Source organism: Takifugu rubripes, chromosome 22 (assembly GCF_901000725.2).
Source record: "Takifugu rubripes chromosome 22, fTakRub1.2, whole genome shotgun sequence".
NCBI lineage: Eukaryota > Metazoa > Chordata > Actinopteri > Tetraodontiformes > Tetraodontidae > Takifugu > Takifugu rubripes.
In genome coordinates this window covers 15859103-15875584 of record NC_042306.1, presented here as the reverse complement: position 1 = coordinate 15875584, position 16482 = coordinate 15859103, and the positions used below count along the sequence as shown (strand labels likewise).

Here is a 16482-nt window from a genome sequence, read left to right as displayed (position 1 = left end):
TGTTGTTTAAGGAGGAGGGAGGGACCTTAGCTAACAGCAGGAGGACAAAACGAGGACTGAAGATGAAAGGGAGACGTTCCAAGAACATTGGTGGATTCGGATCACCGCTGAAGAGATCCAGAACATCTTTAGAACATCCAGAACATCTTTACGGTGTCCGAAATGACTCGTGTTCTTATTCCGGGATTCAAAACCAGTCCTTCATTAAACCGGATGTCGGGCTTCGATACTCTGGACAAGCTCGGAAACTTTGGGTCAGTGTGCTACAATCACAATGTGTGACCAGATCCAGACGATCCAGCATCGGCTGTGATTTGCGCCGTTCCGGTACTCGAGTTTCAGGCGGAGAAGAAGAACGTCTTCCTGTAGCCTTCCTCTTCTCTTCCGGTCGTCGTCGTCTTCCTCGGGTCCAACAGGAACAATATGGCGGCGGAAGTAGCGTTATCTTCGGGACCAGTCGTTGATTGAGAGACTGGTGATTCAACAGTATGAACCTCTGTGCACAATATCTCCGGTAGGTTAGACTGGTTATAGGGTGGTAGTTCTGCCGGCGGCTCCGAGTTTTCCAGAATCAACCTTTTAACTAAGCAGACGGGTTGTTTTGTTTAGTTGCTAACGCTAAAGCTAATTGTTTCGGTGACCACCCTTCGGTGAAACGTTGTCGTTAGCTAGCTGCGGACCGCTAACATCAACGTTTGCTGTCTGGCGCTGCTGTCAACTGTCAGCACGGACCCGTTTTAAACTGGACACGTGTTCTTCTGTGCGTATATCACAGATGGATTAACAGTGTGTCAGTGATGTGGACGCATTTCCATATCCTGTCATTAGCCTTAGCTTATGTTAGCGTCTATATGCGTTTGTAGGCGCATAGATTATTCCGTGTTTTTTAGTGAGTATATTAATTTATTTTTGAGGCCGGTATATTTTATATTATATTTTGTCTTAATTTATTTGAGGAGGTTTTAACACTTCGAGGTTTAATTTTGTGTTAAATGATCTTCGCATGTGGTGAATTAAAAACGCGGGTGTTTTATTTGGAGCTCGTTTTATCCTACAGTGGATGATCTGGGGACTTTAGTGTATCTGTGTCAGGATTCAGAAGAGGAAATACTGCATGTTGCGGAATAGAAAGCGATGCTGAGGATTTCCATGCTCAGTGTGATGCACCTGTGTCTCACCTCTTTGTTTCCTCTGAGCAGGCAGGCCGAGGCCCTGAAGGTTGATATGACAGGTAGGTGAGATCCACACAGCTCCTGTCCAGCAGAACCACAAACACACATCACTGCACAGAAGGAGCAGCAGCACTTTAGTTGCCGTTAGACTTTAGTCTACATCCGTCTGGTTTAATGCGACCAGCAGGAACTGCAACCAGATGATCTCCAAACACCGCAGAGTAGCGATAGCCTTGCTATCATCATCAGCAAGAACAGTTGTGGACAATAACGAACCTTCGTGTCACCAGAAAAGAAGGATTTCATGAGAGAAGTGAAGACATTTGGTCCACGCGTTGAGACCAACCTCAGGTCCCTCTGATAATTCTCCAGGCTCTCGTGCTTCAGCAGGCTGGTGACCAGCTGAACGCCTGTTCTTTTCATATGGAAGTTATGGAAGCAGCTCACTTGGTTTCTTGTGTTATGAGAATTAAAGTAAAAACACGTCAAGTTCTTAGTCCACTCGTGAAGTTTGAGGTTTTTTATTAGCAGGTGGTCTGAAGGTGGCATCGACCACCTGCCTCGCGTCCTTTCTTGGATTACTTTGAAATAATCCGATTTATTCTTGATCCCTCACAAAACGCCGTGTCCACACAGTCGATGCAACATTACATTTAAAAATGAGCAGTGGCAGCTATTAGATGAGTTTGTCTTTGAAGCTGAAACAGACACGTGTGTGTGTGTCTCCGTGTGTGTGTGTGTGTGTGTGTGTGTCTCTGTGTGTGTGTGTCTCTGTGTGTGTGTGTCTCCGTGTGTGTGTGTCTCCGTGTGTCAGACTCTCAGCTGGGAACAGCAGAGGTGTGGACGTCCCGTCAGGCCCTCCAGGACCTGTACCAGAAGATGCTGGTGACGGACCTGGAGTACGCTCTGGACAAGAAGGTGGAGCAAGACCTGTAAGCTGCAGCCCCTCGCTGACGGACGACCCGCACCTGTTGGCTTTGGCCCATCGCCGTGACAATGGGTTCTGTGTCCCTGCAGTTGGAACCATGCTTTCAAGAATCAGATCACCATGTTGCAGAGTCAGGCAAAGAACCGAGCCAACCCCAACCGCGGCGAGGTCCAGGCCAACTTGTCACTCTTCCTGGAGGCTGCCAGCGGGTTCTACACCCAGGTGAGACCCAGAGCCATGATGGTGACGTTCCCAGAGATGGTGACGTTCCCAGAGATGGTGACGTTCCCAGAGTTCACTTCACCGTCTGATTGTGCGGTGGCTCCACCAGACGGCAGCATAGCTTTTAGCATGAGCAGCGACGCTAATGGCAGCAGAACTCCACGTACAGGTGTGAGCTCAACATCTACCTGTGTGTGCAGCTGCTGCAGGAGCTGTGCACCGTCTTCAACGTGGACCTGCCCTGTCGCGTGAAGTCCTCACAGCTCGGCATCCTCAGCAATCAGCAGAGTGGGGGGGGCGGCGCCATCATCACTCCCCAGCCCAGCTCCTGCTCCTACATCTGCCAGCACTGCCTCGTCCACCTGGGAGACATCGGTGAGGGATCGCTGCTCGCCGTCCTCTGGACGCAGGTCAAAGTCCAGCTCACCTTTTCTTGCCTCTCAGCTCGTTACAGAAACCAGACGAGTCAGGCGGAGTCGTACTACCGCCACGCCGCTCAGCTCGTCCCCTCCAACGGTGAGTGGCCAAGAAACCAAACTGTTACTTGGTGTGAACGCACACCACACGTGGAACGTTGAAGCAACAAAGATCACGAACATGTGAAACATTGATCTGGATTTAGTTGGGGTCCGGGGAGAATGTGGGGCTGTACAGGTGGACGAGGTCTAAGCTCCTCCCACTTTCCCCCCTCCCTCACCAGCCAGCACTTGTGTCTCCTGTAGGTCAGCCGTACAACCAGCTGGCCATCCTGGCCTCCTCCAAAGGAGACCACCTGACCACCATCTTCTACTACTGCCGGAGCATCGCCGTCAAGTTCCCGTTCCCGGCCGCCTCCACCAACCTGCAGAAGGCTCTGTCCAAAGCTCTGGAGAGGTGGGGCCGCTGGGGGGGGGGGGGGGGGGGGGGCGCTGGGAGGGGGGGGGGCGCTGGGTGGGGGCCGCTGGGAGGGGGTGGGGGCCGCTGGGGGGGGGGGCGCTGGAGGGAGTGGTGGGGGCCGCTGGGTGGGGGCCGCTGGGTGGGGGGGGCGCTGGGAGGGAGTGGTGGGGGCCGCTGGGGGGGGGGCCAGTGGGTGGGTCGGGTGGGGGCTCTCGCTGCTTTTCCTCATCCTTTTCTCTGTTTCTGCAGCCGCGATGAGGTCCGGTCCAAGTGGAGCATCTCAGACTTCATCAGAGCTTTCATCAAGTTCCACGGTCACGTTTACCTGAGCAGGAGTCTGGAGAGGCTGGACAGTCTGAGGGAGAAGCTAGAGGAGCAGTTCCAGGCAGGTCCACGGGGGGCATGTGTGAGGGGGGGGGGCATGTGTGAGGGGGGGGGCATGTGTGAGGGGGGGGGCATGTGTGAGGGGGGGGCATGTGTGAGGGGGGGGCATGTGTGGGGGGGGGCATGTGTGTGGGGGGGGGGGGGGCATGTGTGAGGGGGGGCATGTGTGGGGGGGGGGCATGTGTGAGGGGGGGGCATGTGTGAGGGGGGGGGCATGTGTGGGGGGGGGGCATGTGTGTGGGGGGGCATGTGTGAGGGGGGGGCATGTGTGAGGGGGGGCATCAGGGCTTATATTCTCGTCTCCTGTGCAGAGGCTGATCCTGCAGAAAGCCTTCAGCACTCAGCAGCTGCTCCACATCACTGTCATCAATCTGTTTGAGCTTCATCACCTCCGGGACCTGACGGCAGACGGCACCCAACAGAACCAGGACCAGGACCAGAAGCAGAACCAGAGCAGCGAGCAGGAGATCAGCTGGTTCCAGCTGCTCGGCCTCTTCAGTGAGGAAACGCCCTGATCACATTGTCACCTCCTCTTTTCTCCCACGTTTGATCTGCTTGACTGGAACTTGTGTTTGGGTGGAACTGGGCCAATGTGCTGAACTCTCCTCTCCTCAGTGTCCTTCCTGGGGGTGATGTGCAGTTGTGAGCTGCTCAACAAGAAGCGTGGGGGGGGGCTCACGGGGGTGTGCCCCCTGCCCGCCATCAAAGTGTCTCTGGATTGGCTGAAGCTGAGGCCCAGTGTGTTCCAGGAAGCGGCCCTGGACACCAGACAGCAGTAAGTGGTGTGAAGCTGTGTGCTGGTCTCTCCTGATCCAGGTCTAATGACTCCCTGTTCCTCAGCGTGTGGCCCTGGCTGGTCTCCATCCTCAACAGCTTCCAGCCCACGGGGGAAAAGATCACCTGTTCTGCAGGTATGACCCCCCCTACAGCTCCTGCATGGGTGTGTTGTGCATGCAGAGTCAGGACGGTTCAGACAAGGAGGTGGGGAGCCGGGGGCATCTTCACAAAGACAGTAAACATTTCTCCCCCCCCCCCCCGTAGTGTCGCCCCTACCGGAGGAGTTTGAGCTGCAGGGTTTCTTGGCTCTTCGACCCGCTCTGAGGTACGACTCATGATTTACACAAGTGAAGATGTCCGGTCTGAAGGGGGCTTCTTTTTCAGGTCTCTAGACTTTACTAAAGGTCATCAGGGCATCCTGGTGGACCAGGGAGACCTCCGGGTAAATATCCGACACCACCGCCTCGTCAGCCTGGGCAAGTGGGTTGCTGACAACCAGCCAGGGTGAGAGTGCTGGATTCAGCAGAGAAGCTTGGAAAGGCTGCAGCGTTAGCAATAGCAGACTGTGTGTGTGCAGGCTGATCCAGTACAGGGAGAACGAGGAAGGTCTCCTCTTCATCACCCACATCCCGGAGACGGCCATCGAGGAGCCCAAAGAGAAGGAGGCGCCGGTGCTGCAGGAGTCATCAAATAGTGAGCAGACGTCCAGCGAAGGTGGGAACGTCGGGCTGAAGTCGGTGCTGTCTGTGGGCAAAGGCCAGGGTCCGGCCCCTGACGGCGGCGAGCGCCCGGTGGTCACCTTCAAAGAGAACATCAGGCCACGGGAGCAGAGCCGCGACCCCACGCGCAGCCAACCCCTGAAGGACGGCAGCAAGGAGCGGCGGGACTTCAGCCGGGGCGCCGCCGCCGGGAAGTCTGAGCTGAAGAGGGACGGGAAGAGGAAGGGCGAGCTGAAGAAAGCTGCTCCGGACAGGAGCGGCGAGTCAGGGAAACAGGTGACGCACCTTCAGCCCTCCACACTCACCTGTGTCCACGCTGCTCCACACTCACCTGTGTCCGCGCTGCTCCACACTCACCTGTGTCCGCGCTGCTCCACACTCACCTGTGTCCGCGCTGCTCCACACTCACCTGTGTCCGCGCTGCTCCACACTCACCTGTGTCCGCGCTGCTCCACACTCACCTGTGTCCGCGCTGCTCCACACTCACCTGTGTCCGCGCTGCTCCACACTCACCTGTGTCCGCGCTGCTCCACACTCACCTGTGTCTGCTGTTGCTCAGGTGAAGGCTCAGACGGAGCTGAGGAAGACTCCGGTGTCGGAGGTGAAGAAGACTCCTGGCACCCAGACTCAGACCACCTGCTCTTCCCAGTTCATCCCCATCCACCACCCTGGAGCCTTCCCTCCCCTACCCAGCCGACCAGGTACACACTCAGACCCTGTCCTGACCTCAGGCCCCCCCACTCTAACCTGGACCTGCACAGGGTTAGGGTTAGGGTCAGGGTCAGGGTCAGGGTCAGGGTCAGGGTCAAGGTCAGGGTCAGGGTCAGGGTCAGGGTTAGGGTTAGAGGGTCAGGGTTAGGGTCAGAGTTAGGGTTAGGGTCAGGGTCAGGGTTAGGGTCAGGGTCAGGGTTAGGGTCAGGGTCAGGGTTAGGGTCAGGGTCAGGGTCAGGGTTAGGGTCAGGGTTAGGGTCAGGGTCAGGGTTAGGGTCAGGGTCAGGGTTAGGGTCAGGGTCAGGGTTAGGGTTAGGGTCAGGGTTAGGGTCAGGGTCAGGGTTAGGGTTAGGGTCAGGGTCAGGGTTAGGGTCAGGGTCAGGGTCAGGGTTAGGGTCAGGGTCAGGGTTAGGGTTAGGGTCAGGGTTAGGGTCAGGGTTAGGGTCAGGGTCAGGGTCAGGGTCAGAGTTAGGGTCAGGGTCAGGGTTAGGGTCAGGGTCAGGGTCAGGGTTAGGGTCAGGGTCAGGGTTAGGGTTAGGGTCAGGGTCAGGGTCAGGGTTAGGGTCAGGGTCAGGGTTAGGGTTACCACCCCTCCAGACGTGCTCACACCGCTCCTGAACTGTTCCTCTGCAGGTTTCCCGCCCTCGGCCTACGTGATGCCAGCTCCAGTTGCATTTCCAGGCCTCCAGGTGAACCCAGGCTTCACCTTCTCCACTGGGGTGTCTGTGTCTGGACCTTTCCTTCAGCCAGGCATCCACACCCAGGCCGGATCCCAGGCCAGCAAGCAGACCCACATTCCCTACAGTCAGCAGAGACCTTCTGGGCCCAGTCCTGCCCCGGTGCTCAGTCAGGGCTCGTGTGGAGGAACCATGAACCAAGGCCAGCCTTCACAGGCCCAGCCGCCATCCCAGCAGAACCTGCAACAATCGGTCCAGCTACAGGTGCACGGGCTGAACCAGCAGCAGTCGCCCACCAAACTGGTGCAGCAGGCCCCCATAGGGAAGAGCCCCCCCCACCACCCGGGCCTGCAGCAGGTCAGTAAACCGGAACTGGAATTGCTCCCGTTTGCAGTAGAAATATGAAGCTAGAGATTAAAATCCAAATCCAAACGTGCTCCCTGGTTGAAGGGGGCAGGAAGGTTTGAGGTGTCAGGTTCCCCATCAGAGGGGAGGCGGCTGGTGCAGTGCATCATGGGATTTGTAGTCTGAGCGCTGTGAGGAGCAGCTGTGTGGGACCACGGTACCAGCAGTCTGACCTCTGAGAGTGATCCGTGTCATCAACAGTTTGTGCAGGTTCAGGACCAGCCCGCTCAGATGTGGAACCAGGCTCAGGCTGCCCTGTCAAAGGCCCCCCCCCCTTCAGATGTCCCTGAAGCAGACGCAGCATCCACAGCAGACCTACTTCATGGCGCCCCAGGATCCTCTGAAGTTGTACGAGCCCCCGATGGGGTCACCTGGCCAGACGCCGCTCTCCAACATTGACAAGAAGACCAAGTTCCCCAACGTGACCATGCAAGACTTCTACTGGGAGCCCTCGTACCAGATGGGTGACGGCCACTCGGTTCTGTCCGAGAGGATGAAGAGCCCCGTGGCGGTCTGCCCTGAGCCCTCTCCAGGGCCCCGAGGACCCTTTGAGGTGAGCTGGGCCCAAGGTCCAGGTGGTGAGGCTGTCCTGCTCGTTCTGTCGGTCTGCTGCTCCTGCACTGATAACGTTCCAGACCTGATGTTCTGCATGGATGGCATGAAGCAAACGGTGGTTGTCATGGTAACGGTGTCAACGGTGTAGGGAAGGTGTGCTTCTGATGGAGTCAGGTGACCTTCGTGCTTTAGTCCAGTCAGCTTCAGCTTCACTGTTACAATCTGATCATATTGATCCATCTATCAGATATGATCATGGTGAGGAGATGAATCCTCATGATCAATATCTGGAACAGACCTGAGCTGCCCCTCGCAGCTGCCCCTCGCAGCTGCCCCTCGCAGCTGCCCCTCGCAGCTGCCCCTTGACCTGTGTATTGATGGGTTATTGAGTAGGTGTTGATGTGGTATTGAATAGGTATTAACTGGGTATTGGTGGGGTATTTAATAGGTATTGGTGGGGTATTTAATAGGTATTGGTGGGTATTTAATAGGTATTAACTGGGTATTGGTGGGTATTTAATAGGTATTGGTGGGGTATTTAATAGGTATTAACTGGGTATTGGTGGGTATTTAATAGGTATTGGTGGGGTATTTAATAGGTGTTGACGGGGTATTGAATAGGTATTAACTGGGTATTGGTGGGGTATTTAATAGGTATTGGTGGGGTATTTAATAGGTATTGGTGGGGTATTTAATAGGTATTAACTGGGTATTGGTGGGGTATTTAATAGGTGTTGATGGGGGTATTGGTGGGGTATTTAATAGGTGTTGACGGGGTATTGGTGGGGTATTTAATAGGTGTTGACGGGGTATTGGTGGGGTATTTAATAGTTGTTGACGGGGTATTGGTGGGGTATTTAATAGGTGTTGACTGGGTATTGGTGGGGTATTTAATAGGTATTGGTGGGGTATTTAATAGGTGTTGACGGGTATTGGTGGGGTATTTAATAGGTATTGGTGGGGTATTTAATAGGTGTTGACGGGGTATTGGTGGGGTATTTAATAGGTGTTGACGGGGTATTGGTGGGGTATTTAATAGGTGTTGATGGGGTATTTGGTGGGGTATTTAATAGGTGTTGACGGGGTATTGTGGGGTATTTAATAGGTGTTGACGGGGTATTGGTGGGGTATTTAATAGGTGTTGACGGGGTATTGGTGGGGTATTTAATAGTGTTGACGGGGTATTGGTGGGGTATTTAATAGTTGTTGACTGGGTAGTGGTGGGGTATTTAATAGTTGTTGACGGGGTATTGGTGGGGTATTTAATAGGTGTTGACGGGGTATTGGTGGGGTATTTAATAGTGTTTGACTGGGGGTATTGGTGGGGTATTTATAGGTATTGTGGGGGTATTTAATAGGTGTTGACGGGGTATTGTGGGGTATTTAATAGGTATTGGTGGGGTATTTAATAGGTGTTGACGGGGTATTGGTGGGGTATTTAATAGGTGTTGACGGGGTATTGGTGGGGTATTTAATAGGTGTTGACGGGGTATTGGTGGGGTATTTAATAGGTGTTGGTGGGTATTGGTGGGGTATTTAATAGGTATTGGTGGGGTATTTAATAGGTGTTGACGGGGTATTGGTGGGGTATTTAATAGGTATTGGTGGGGTATTTAATAGGTGTTGACGGGTATTGGGTGGGGTATTTAATAGGTATTGGTGGGGTATTTAATAGGTGTTGACGGGGTATTGGTGGGGTATTTAATAGGTATTGGTGGGGTATTTAATAGGTGTTGATGGGGTATTGGTGGGGTATTTAATAGGTGTTGACGGGGTATTGGTGGGGTATTTAATAGGTATTGGTGGGGTATTTAATAGGTGTTGACGGGGTATTGGTGGGGTATTTAATAGGTGTTGACGGGGTATTGGTGGGGTATTTAATAGGTGTTGACGGGGTATTGGTGGGGTATTTAATAGGTGTTGACGGGGTATTGGTGGGGTATTTAATAGTTGTTGACTGGGTATTGGTGGGGTATTTAATAGGTGTTGACGGGGTATTGGTGGGGTATTTAATAGGTGTTGACGGGGTATTGGTGGGGTATTTAATAGGTGTTGACTGGGGTATTGGTGGGGTATTTAATAGGTATTGGTGGGGTATTTAATAGGTGTTGACGGGGTATTGGTGGGGTATTTAATAGGTGTTGACGGGGTATTGGTGGGGTATTTAATAGGTATTGGTGGGGTATTTAATAGGTGTTGACGGGGTATTGGTGGGGTATTTAATAGGTGTTGACGGGGTATTGGTGGGGTATTTAATAGGTATTGGTGGGGTATTTAATAGGTATTGGTGGGGTATTTAATAGGTGTTGACGGGGTATTGGTGGGGTATTTAATAGGTGTTGACGGGTATTGGTGGGGTATTTAATAGGTGTTGACTGGGTATTGGTGGGTATTTAATAGGTGTTGACTGGGGTATTGGTGGGGTATTTAATAGGTATTGGTGGGGTATTTAATAGGTGTTGACGGGGTATTGGTGGGGTATTTAATAGGTGTTGACGGGGTATTGGTGGGGTATTTAATAGGTGTTGACGGGGTATTGGTGGGTATTTAATAGGTGTTGGTGGGGTATTGGTGGGGTATTTAATAGGTATTGGTGGGGTATTTAATAGGTGTTGACGGGGTATTGGTGGGGTATTTAATAGGTATTGGTGGGGTATTTAATAGGTGTTGACGGGTATTGGTGGGGTATTTAATAGGTATTGGTGGGGTATTTAATAGGTGTTGACGGGGTATTGGTGGGGTATTTAATAGGTGTTGACGGGGTATTGGTGGGTATTTAATAGTTGTTGACTGGGTATTGGTGGGGTATTTAATAGGTGTTGACGGGGTATTGGTGGGGTATTTAATAGGTGTTGACGGGGTATTGGTGGGGTATTTAATAGGTGTTGACTGGGGTATTGGTGGGGTATTTAATAGGTATTGGTGGGGTATTTAATAGGTATTGGTGGGGTATTTAATAGGTGTTGACGGGGTATTGGTGGGGTATTTAATAGGTGTTGACGGGGTATTGGTGGGGTATTTAATAGGTGTTGACGGGGTATTGGTGGGGTATTTAATAGGTGTTGACGGGGTATTGGTGGGGTATTTAATAGGTATTGGTGGGGTATTTAATAGGTATTGGTGGGGTATTTAATAGGTATTGGTGGGGTATTTAATAGGTGTTGACGGGGTATTGGTGGGGTATTTAATAGGTGTTGACGGGGTATTGGTGGGGTATTTAATAGGTGTTGACGGGGTATTGGTGGGGTATTTAATAGGTATTGGTGGGGTATTTAATAGGTGTTGACGGGGTATTGGTGGGTATTTAATAGGTGTTGACGGGTATTGGTGGGTATTTAATAGGTGTTGACGGGGTATTGGTGGGGTATTTAATAGGTGTTGACTGGGGTGTTGGTGGGGTATTTAATAGGGATTGGTGGGGTATTTAATAGGTGTTGACGGGGTATTGGTGGGGTATTAATAGGTGTTGACGGGGTATTGGTGGGGTATTTAATAGGTATTGGTGGGGTATTTAATAGGTGTTGACGGGTATTGGTGGGGTATTTAATAGGTGTTGACGGGGTATTGGTGGGGTATTTAATAGGTGTTGGTGGGGTATTTAATAGGTGTTGACAGGGTATTGGTGGGGTATTTAATAGGTGTTGGTGGGGTATTTAATAGGTGTTGACGGGGTATTGGTGGGGTATTTAATAGGTGTTGACGGGGTATTGGTGGGGTATTTAATAGGTGTTGACGGGGTATTGGTGGGGTATTTAATAGGTGTTGACTGGGGTATTGGTGGGGTATTTAATAGGTGTTGACGGGGTATTGGTGGGGTATTTAATAGGTGTTGACTGGGGTATTGGTGGGGTATTTAATAGGTATTGGTGGGGTATTTAATAGGTGTTGACTGGGGTATTGGTGGGGTATTTAATAGGTATTGGTGGGGTATTTAATAGGTGTTGACTGGGCCTTGTCCCTGTCATGGGTTGCTAGGCAACAGACGCTGATGTCCAGACTTTTCTTTGACCCAGGGGGGGGGTTAGGGTTGGGGGGGGGCGGGGGCGGGGGCGGGGGCTGGTTCAGTGTTCTGGCTCGATCTGTCACCTGTCTGCTGTAGCTCCGCCTCTACCTGTCTCACAGCTTCCCTTTTTCTGTTTTTCCTCTTCCCTCCTCCTTTGTCCTCCTCCTCCTCCCGCTCCTCCTGCTCTTCCTCCTCCTCCTGCTCCTCCTCCTCCCACTCCTCCTCCTCCTGCTCCTCCCGCTCCTCCTCCTGCTCTTCCTCCTCCTCCTGCTCCTCCTCCTCCCGCTCTTCCTCCCGCTCTTCCTCCTTCTCCTGCTCCTCCTCCTCCCACTCCTCCTCCTCCTGCTCCTCCCGCTCCTCCTCCTGCTCTTCCTCCTCCTCCCGCTCCTCTTCCTCCTCCTCCCACTCCTGCCACTCCTCTTCCTCCTCCTTCCGCTCCTCCCGCTCTTCCTCCTACTCCTACTCCTCCTCCTGCTCCTCCCACTCCTGCTCCTCCCGCTCCTCCTCCTCCTCCTGCTCTTCCTCCTGCTCCTCCCACTCCTGCTCCTCCCACTCCTGCTCCTCCTCCTCCCACTCCTCCCGCTCTTCCTCCTGCTCCTCCTCCCACTCCTCCTCCTGCTCCTCCCACTCCTGCTCCTCCTCCTGCTCCTCCTACTCCTCCTCCCGCTCCTCCTCCCGCTCTTCCTCCTGCTCCTCCTCCTGCTCCTCCTGTTCCTCCAACTCCTCCCTCTCCTCCTCCTCCTCCCGCTCTTCCTCCTGCTCCTCCCACTCCTCCTCCCGCTCCTCCCACTCCTGCTTCTCCTGCTCCTCCCACTCCTGCTTCTCCTGCTCCTCCCACTCCTCCCGCTCTTCCTCCTGCTCCTCCTCCCACTCCTCCTCCTGCTTCTCCCGCTCCTCCTCCCGCTCTTCCTTCCGCTCTTCCTCCTGCTCCTCCCGCTCTTCCTCCCGCTCCTACTCTTCCTCCTGCTCCTCCTCCTGCTCCTCCTGCTCCTCCTCCTGCTCCTCCTCCTGCTCTTCCTCCTACTCTTCCTCCTGCTCCTCCTCCTGCTCCTCCTCCTCCTCCCGCTCTTCCTCCTGCTCCTCCCGCTCTTCCTCCTGCTCCTCCCGCTCCTCCTACTCCTCCTCCCGCTCTTCCTCCTGCTCCTCCCGCTCCTCCTACTCCTCCTCCCGCTCCTCCTCCTGCTCCTCCCTCTCCTCCTCCCGCTCCTCCTCCTCCTGCTCCTCCTCCCGCTCCTCCTCCTGCTCCTCCTCCTGTCAGCAGGACACCAAGAGCTCACCTCTCCTGCCTCCAGACCTGTTAAAGACTCTGGCAGACTTTGAGGAGGAGGAGGAGCTGGGGGAGGAGCTAACCTTCTCTAAGCCTCCTGATCTCTTCCAGGTGTCGGCCGGCCCCCTTAGCTCCGCCCCTGGACCCAGCATGTTTGTATGTACCCCGACGCCGTCACATGTTCCTCAGCGCTCAGGACTCTGATCCGGCCCAACCATCAGATTAGAGGTCGTGGCAGAACACGAAGGGTTGCAGGTTCTAGGCCCATGTAGAACAGCTGCATTTGTCTTCAGACGGCAGCTTGCAAACAATACTCATCCCAGAATTCCTGAAGTCCAGCTTTGCTGTCGGTACCAGTCACGTGTCACCTGTCGTTCATCTCTGCAGCTTCCCGCTCAGAACCGCCTGGACAGCAGCGCTGAGGCCGCCGCCCAGTCCTCCCTCCTGCCCCTTTCTGGGTTCCCAGTGCAGGTCAGGACTCGTGCATGTGTCTGTGTCAGGGTCACGCTGGCCCACAGAGACCTCTGGCCTGAACCGGGCCTGAACCGGGCCTGAACCGGGCCTGAAAGGAGCCAGAGCTCTCTGGGTCCCACTATGGTGTCGCAGCTCTTCACCAGCAGGTGGCAGCGCAGCCTGCTGGTGAAGAGCTGCCATGAAAGACTGAAATATTAGGATTGTTTTATGATTATCTAATTATTATTGAGAAGAAACCCAGAGGAGGCTGGGGGGTTTGACCCCCCCCCAGGGCTGGTGGGTTTGACCCCCCCCCAGGGCTGGGGGGTTTGACCCCCCCCCCCCCCCGGCCCTGGTGGGTTTGACCTTGAGCTGCTCCCTGACCAGCTGCTCTCATGTGTCCAGGAGTTCAGCCAGAGCAGCATCTTCCGCCAGGCTTACGGGAAGAACCAGAGCGCCACTTCCAAGCCCAGCACTCCCATGATGCACCAGGAGCCGTCCCTCTACTCCCTGTTTCCATGGTCACCCTCCCTTCCTGCCAGCTCAGGTAGGTCTCAGCTGGAAGCGTTCTCACTGCCACAGCTGCTTCTAAGCTCCCTTCTGATTGGCAGATCACTCCACCCCAGCGAGCCAATCGCCTCACTCATCCAACCCCAGTAGCCTCCCGTCCTCACCCCCCACACACAACCACGGAGCTCCGCCCTTCTCCAGTTTTGGACCCATCGGAACACCGGACAGCCGGGACCGCAGGCTCGTGGACCGCTGGAAGCCCGATAAGAGCGGTGAGGGGGGTGTAGGATGGGGGGAGCATCTCTAAGAGTTCCGAGGTGGGGTTCTGTCACAGGATCTGCCCCCTGGACCTCATTGCTCTCTCTGTGTGGTGTCCCAGGGTCCGTAAGCACTTTGGGTCTGGACTACCTGCCGACCTCTGCACCCTCAGACAGCAGTTGGCATCAGATGGGTCCCAGCAGCAGCTCGTGGGCCAATCAGGAGTCTCCCATGGAGGAGTCGTCGGTGTTGCTGGACAGCCTGAAGGTGGGTTGGCCCGGCCCAGACGGTCCGTGGTCCGGTTCTGACTCTGTTCACATGTGCCACTCTGGTTGCTCCCTGCAGTCCATCTGGTCCAGCTCCATGATGCAGCCCGGCCCGTCGGCGCTGGAGCAGCTCCTCCTCCAGCAGAAGCAGAAGCAGCAGCGAGGTCACGGCGCCATGAACCCGCCTCACTGAACGGGTCCAACCAGCGTTAGAGTCAGCACCCGATTTTAATGAGCAGCTCCAACTAACCTGGAAATGAGACCGCGAGGAGAGGTGGGGGCTGGGCGGCGACGACCCCCAGGAAGGCTCAAACACCCCCCCTGTGCCCGTGGAGGAGCAGTGGAGCCCCTTCTGGACCACCTTCTGGACCACCTTCTGGACCCCCGCGTGGGATCGGCACCCTGCAGAACCACACTGGCTGGATTAGGAGGCAGAAACCCGTCCTCTTCTTCTTGGGAAGCAAACGAGCGTGGAACCACTGGAAGGATGACGTTCCTGTGGTCAGCTGACCTGGCGGAGTCACTTTTTAATCACTGATTTCATGACTGGGGGAGGAGCTGCGGGTGGGCGTCGCCACGGCGACGTTGACTGAGCTCTTGCTCGTCCTTTGTGAAGCATCAGGAAGAACGGTGGTGGACGGTCACGGCGCGGCAGCGGTGGGCGGAGCCAAGCCTCGCCTGGTGTAATGTTTCCTCTTTAGTTCTCCTGCATCTTTGGCGCTTGCTGCCGTTTCATGTCTGGGGTGATTATGGGATGTTCCGGCGTCGCTACCTGGGACGAATGCTTCACCTCTCGTTTCACCACTGATCAATAATCACTGAGCTCTGAGCTGGCAGCCCTTCTCCACCGTCCCCACGGCAACCTGGACCTGCTGCACACGCAGGACTCGGACCGCTCCGGGGAGTGGGACGCTCCTGGGCCGTGGCTCCGCCTCCTCCTGCCAGCAGGGGGCGATCACCACGCTCCAGTTTGAGAGTTGAGCTTGTTTTACCTGTTTTAGTTTCCCCATTTTATTGCAGCAGACTTTAAAGGAAGAGCTGGTTTAGTGTTGCTATCATGACTAAAGTGTGTGAGGCTCAAGTGTGTGAGGCTCAAGTGTGTGAGGCTCAAGTGTGTGAGGCTCAAGTGTGTGAGGCTCAGCCTGGAGCGTCTGTGCAGACCTCTGCTACACCTGTAGAACCCATCACACCCGTTGTTCAATAAAGTTGTTCCTCCATCTCGTCTCCATGTGCTCAGCCCGGAATATCTGGAATACCCGGAATATCTGGAAGAATCTCCTGTCAAACACACCTGTGAATCAGCCGTTGGTGACAGTGACAGGCCTGGAGAGTGTGTGTGTGTGTGTGTGTGCGCCTGTGTGTCTGTGTATGTCTGTGTGCGCCTGTGTGTCTGTGTATGTCTGTGTGAGCCTGTGTGTCTGTGTATGTCTGTGTGCGCCTGTGTGTCTGTGTATGTCTGTGTGAGCCTGTGTGTCTGTGTATGTCTGTGTGAGCCTGTGTGTCTGTGTGTGTGCCCGTGTGTGCCTGTGTGTGTCTGTGTGCACCTGTGTCTGTGTGTGTGTGTGTGTGTGCCTGTGTATGCGTGTATATGTCTGTGTGAGTCTGTGTGTGTGTGTGTATGTCTGTGTGTGCCTGTGTATGCGTGTATATGTCTGTGTGAGTCTGTGTGTGTGCCTGTGTGTGTCTGTGTGTGCCTGTGTGTGTCTGTGTGTGCACCTGTGTATGTGTGTGTGTGTGCCTGTGTACGGCTGTGTATGTCTGTGTGTGCATCTGTGTATGTCTGTGTGTGTGTGCCTGTGTGTGTCTGTGTGTGCCTGTGTATGTCTGTGTGTGCCCGTGTATGTCTGTGTGTGTCTTTCTGTCTCTGTGCGTGTGCCTGTGTGTGTCTGTCTCTGTGTGTGCCTGTGTATGTCTGTGTGTGCCTGTGTATGTCTGTTTGTGTCTGTGTGTGCCCGTGTACGTCTGTGTGTGTGCCTGTGTGAGCCTGTGTGTGTCTGTGTATGTCTGTGTGTGTGCGCCTGTGTATGTCTGTGTGTGCCTGTGTATGTCTGTGTGCACCTGTGTGTGTGTGTGTGCCTGTGTACGGCTGTGTGTGCATCTGTGTATGTCTCTGTGTGTGTGCCCGTGTATGTCTGTGTGTGCCCGTTTGTGTCTGTGTGTGCCTGTGTGAGCCTGTGTGCGTCTGTGTGTGTGTGTCTCTGTCTGTCTCTGTCTGTGTGTGCCTGTGTACGGTTGTGTATGTCTGTGTGTGCCTGTGTGTGTGCCTGTGTATGTCTGCTAACGTGAGCCTTGAACGGCC

At 54.5% G+C, this 16482-nt stretch overlaps 1 protein-coding gene across 1 annotated transcript; it reads left to right on the top strand.

Annotated features, from left to right (window-relative positions):
- Window positions 1–377: 377 nt before the first annotated feature.
- On the top strand, window positions 378–15258 carry smg7 (SMG7 nonsense mediated mRNA decay factor). Its single transcript, XM_029831291.1, is given in 24 exon segments — window positions 378–514; window positions 1200–1231; window positions 1987–2104; window positions 2190–2322; window positions 2523–2697; window positions 2767–2838; window positions 3045–3195; window positions 3448–3583; window positions 3894–4080; window positions 4198–4357; window positions 4423–4493; window positions 4624–4684; window positions 4744–4863; window positions 4937–5354; window positions 5638–5779; window positions 6423–6823; window positions 7073–7119; window positions 7121–7424; window positions 12691–12852; window positions 13084–13167; window positions 13555–13696; window positions 13761–13931; window positions 14039–14184; window positions 14263–15258. Coding segments are annotated over 24 exon segments (3573 nt in total). The 5' UTR covers window positions 378–488; the 3' UTR covers window positions 14377–15258.
- Window positions 15259–16482: the final 1224 nt, after the last annotated feature.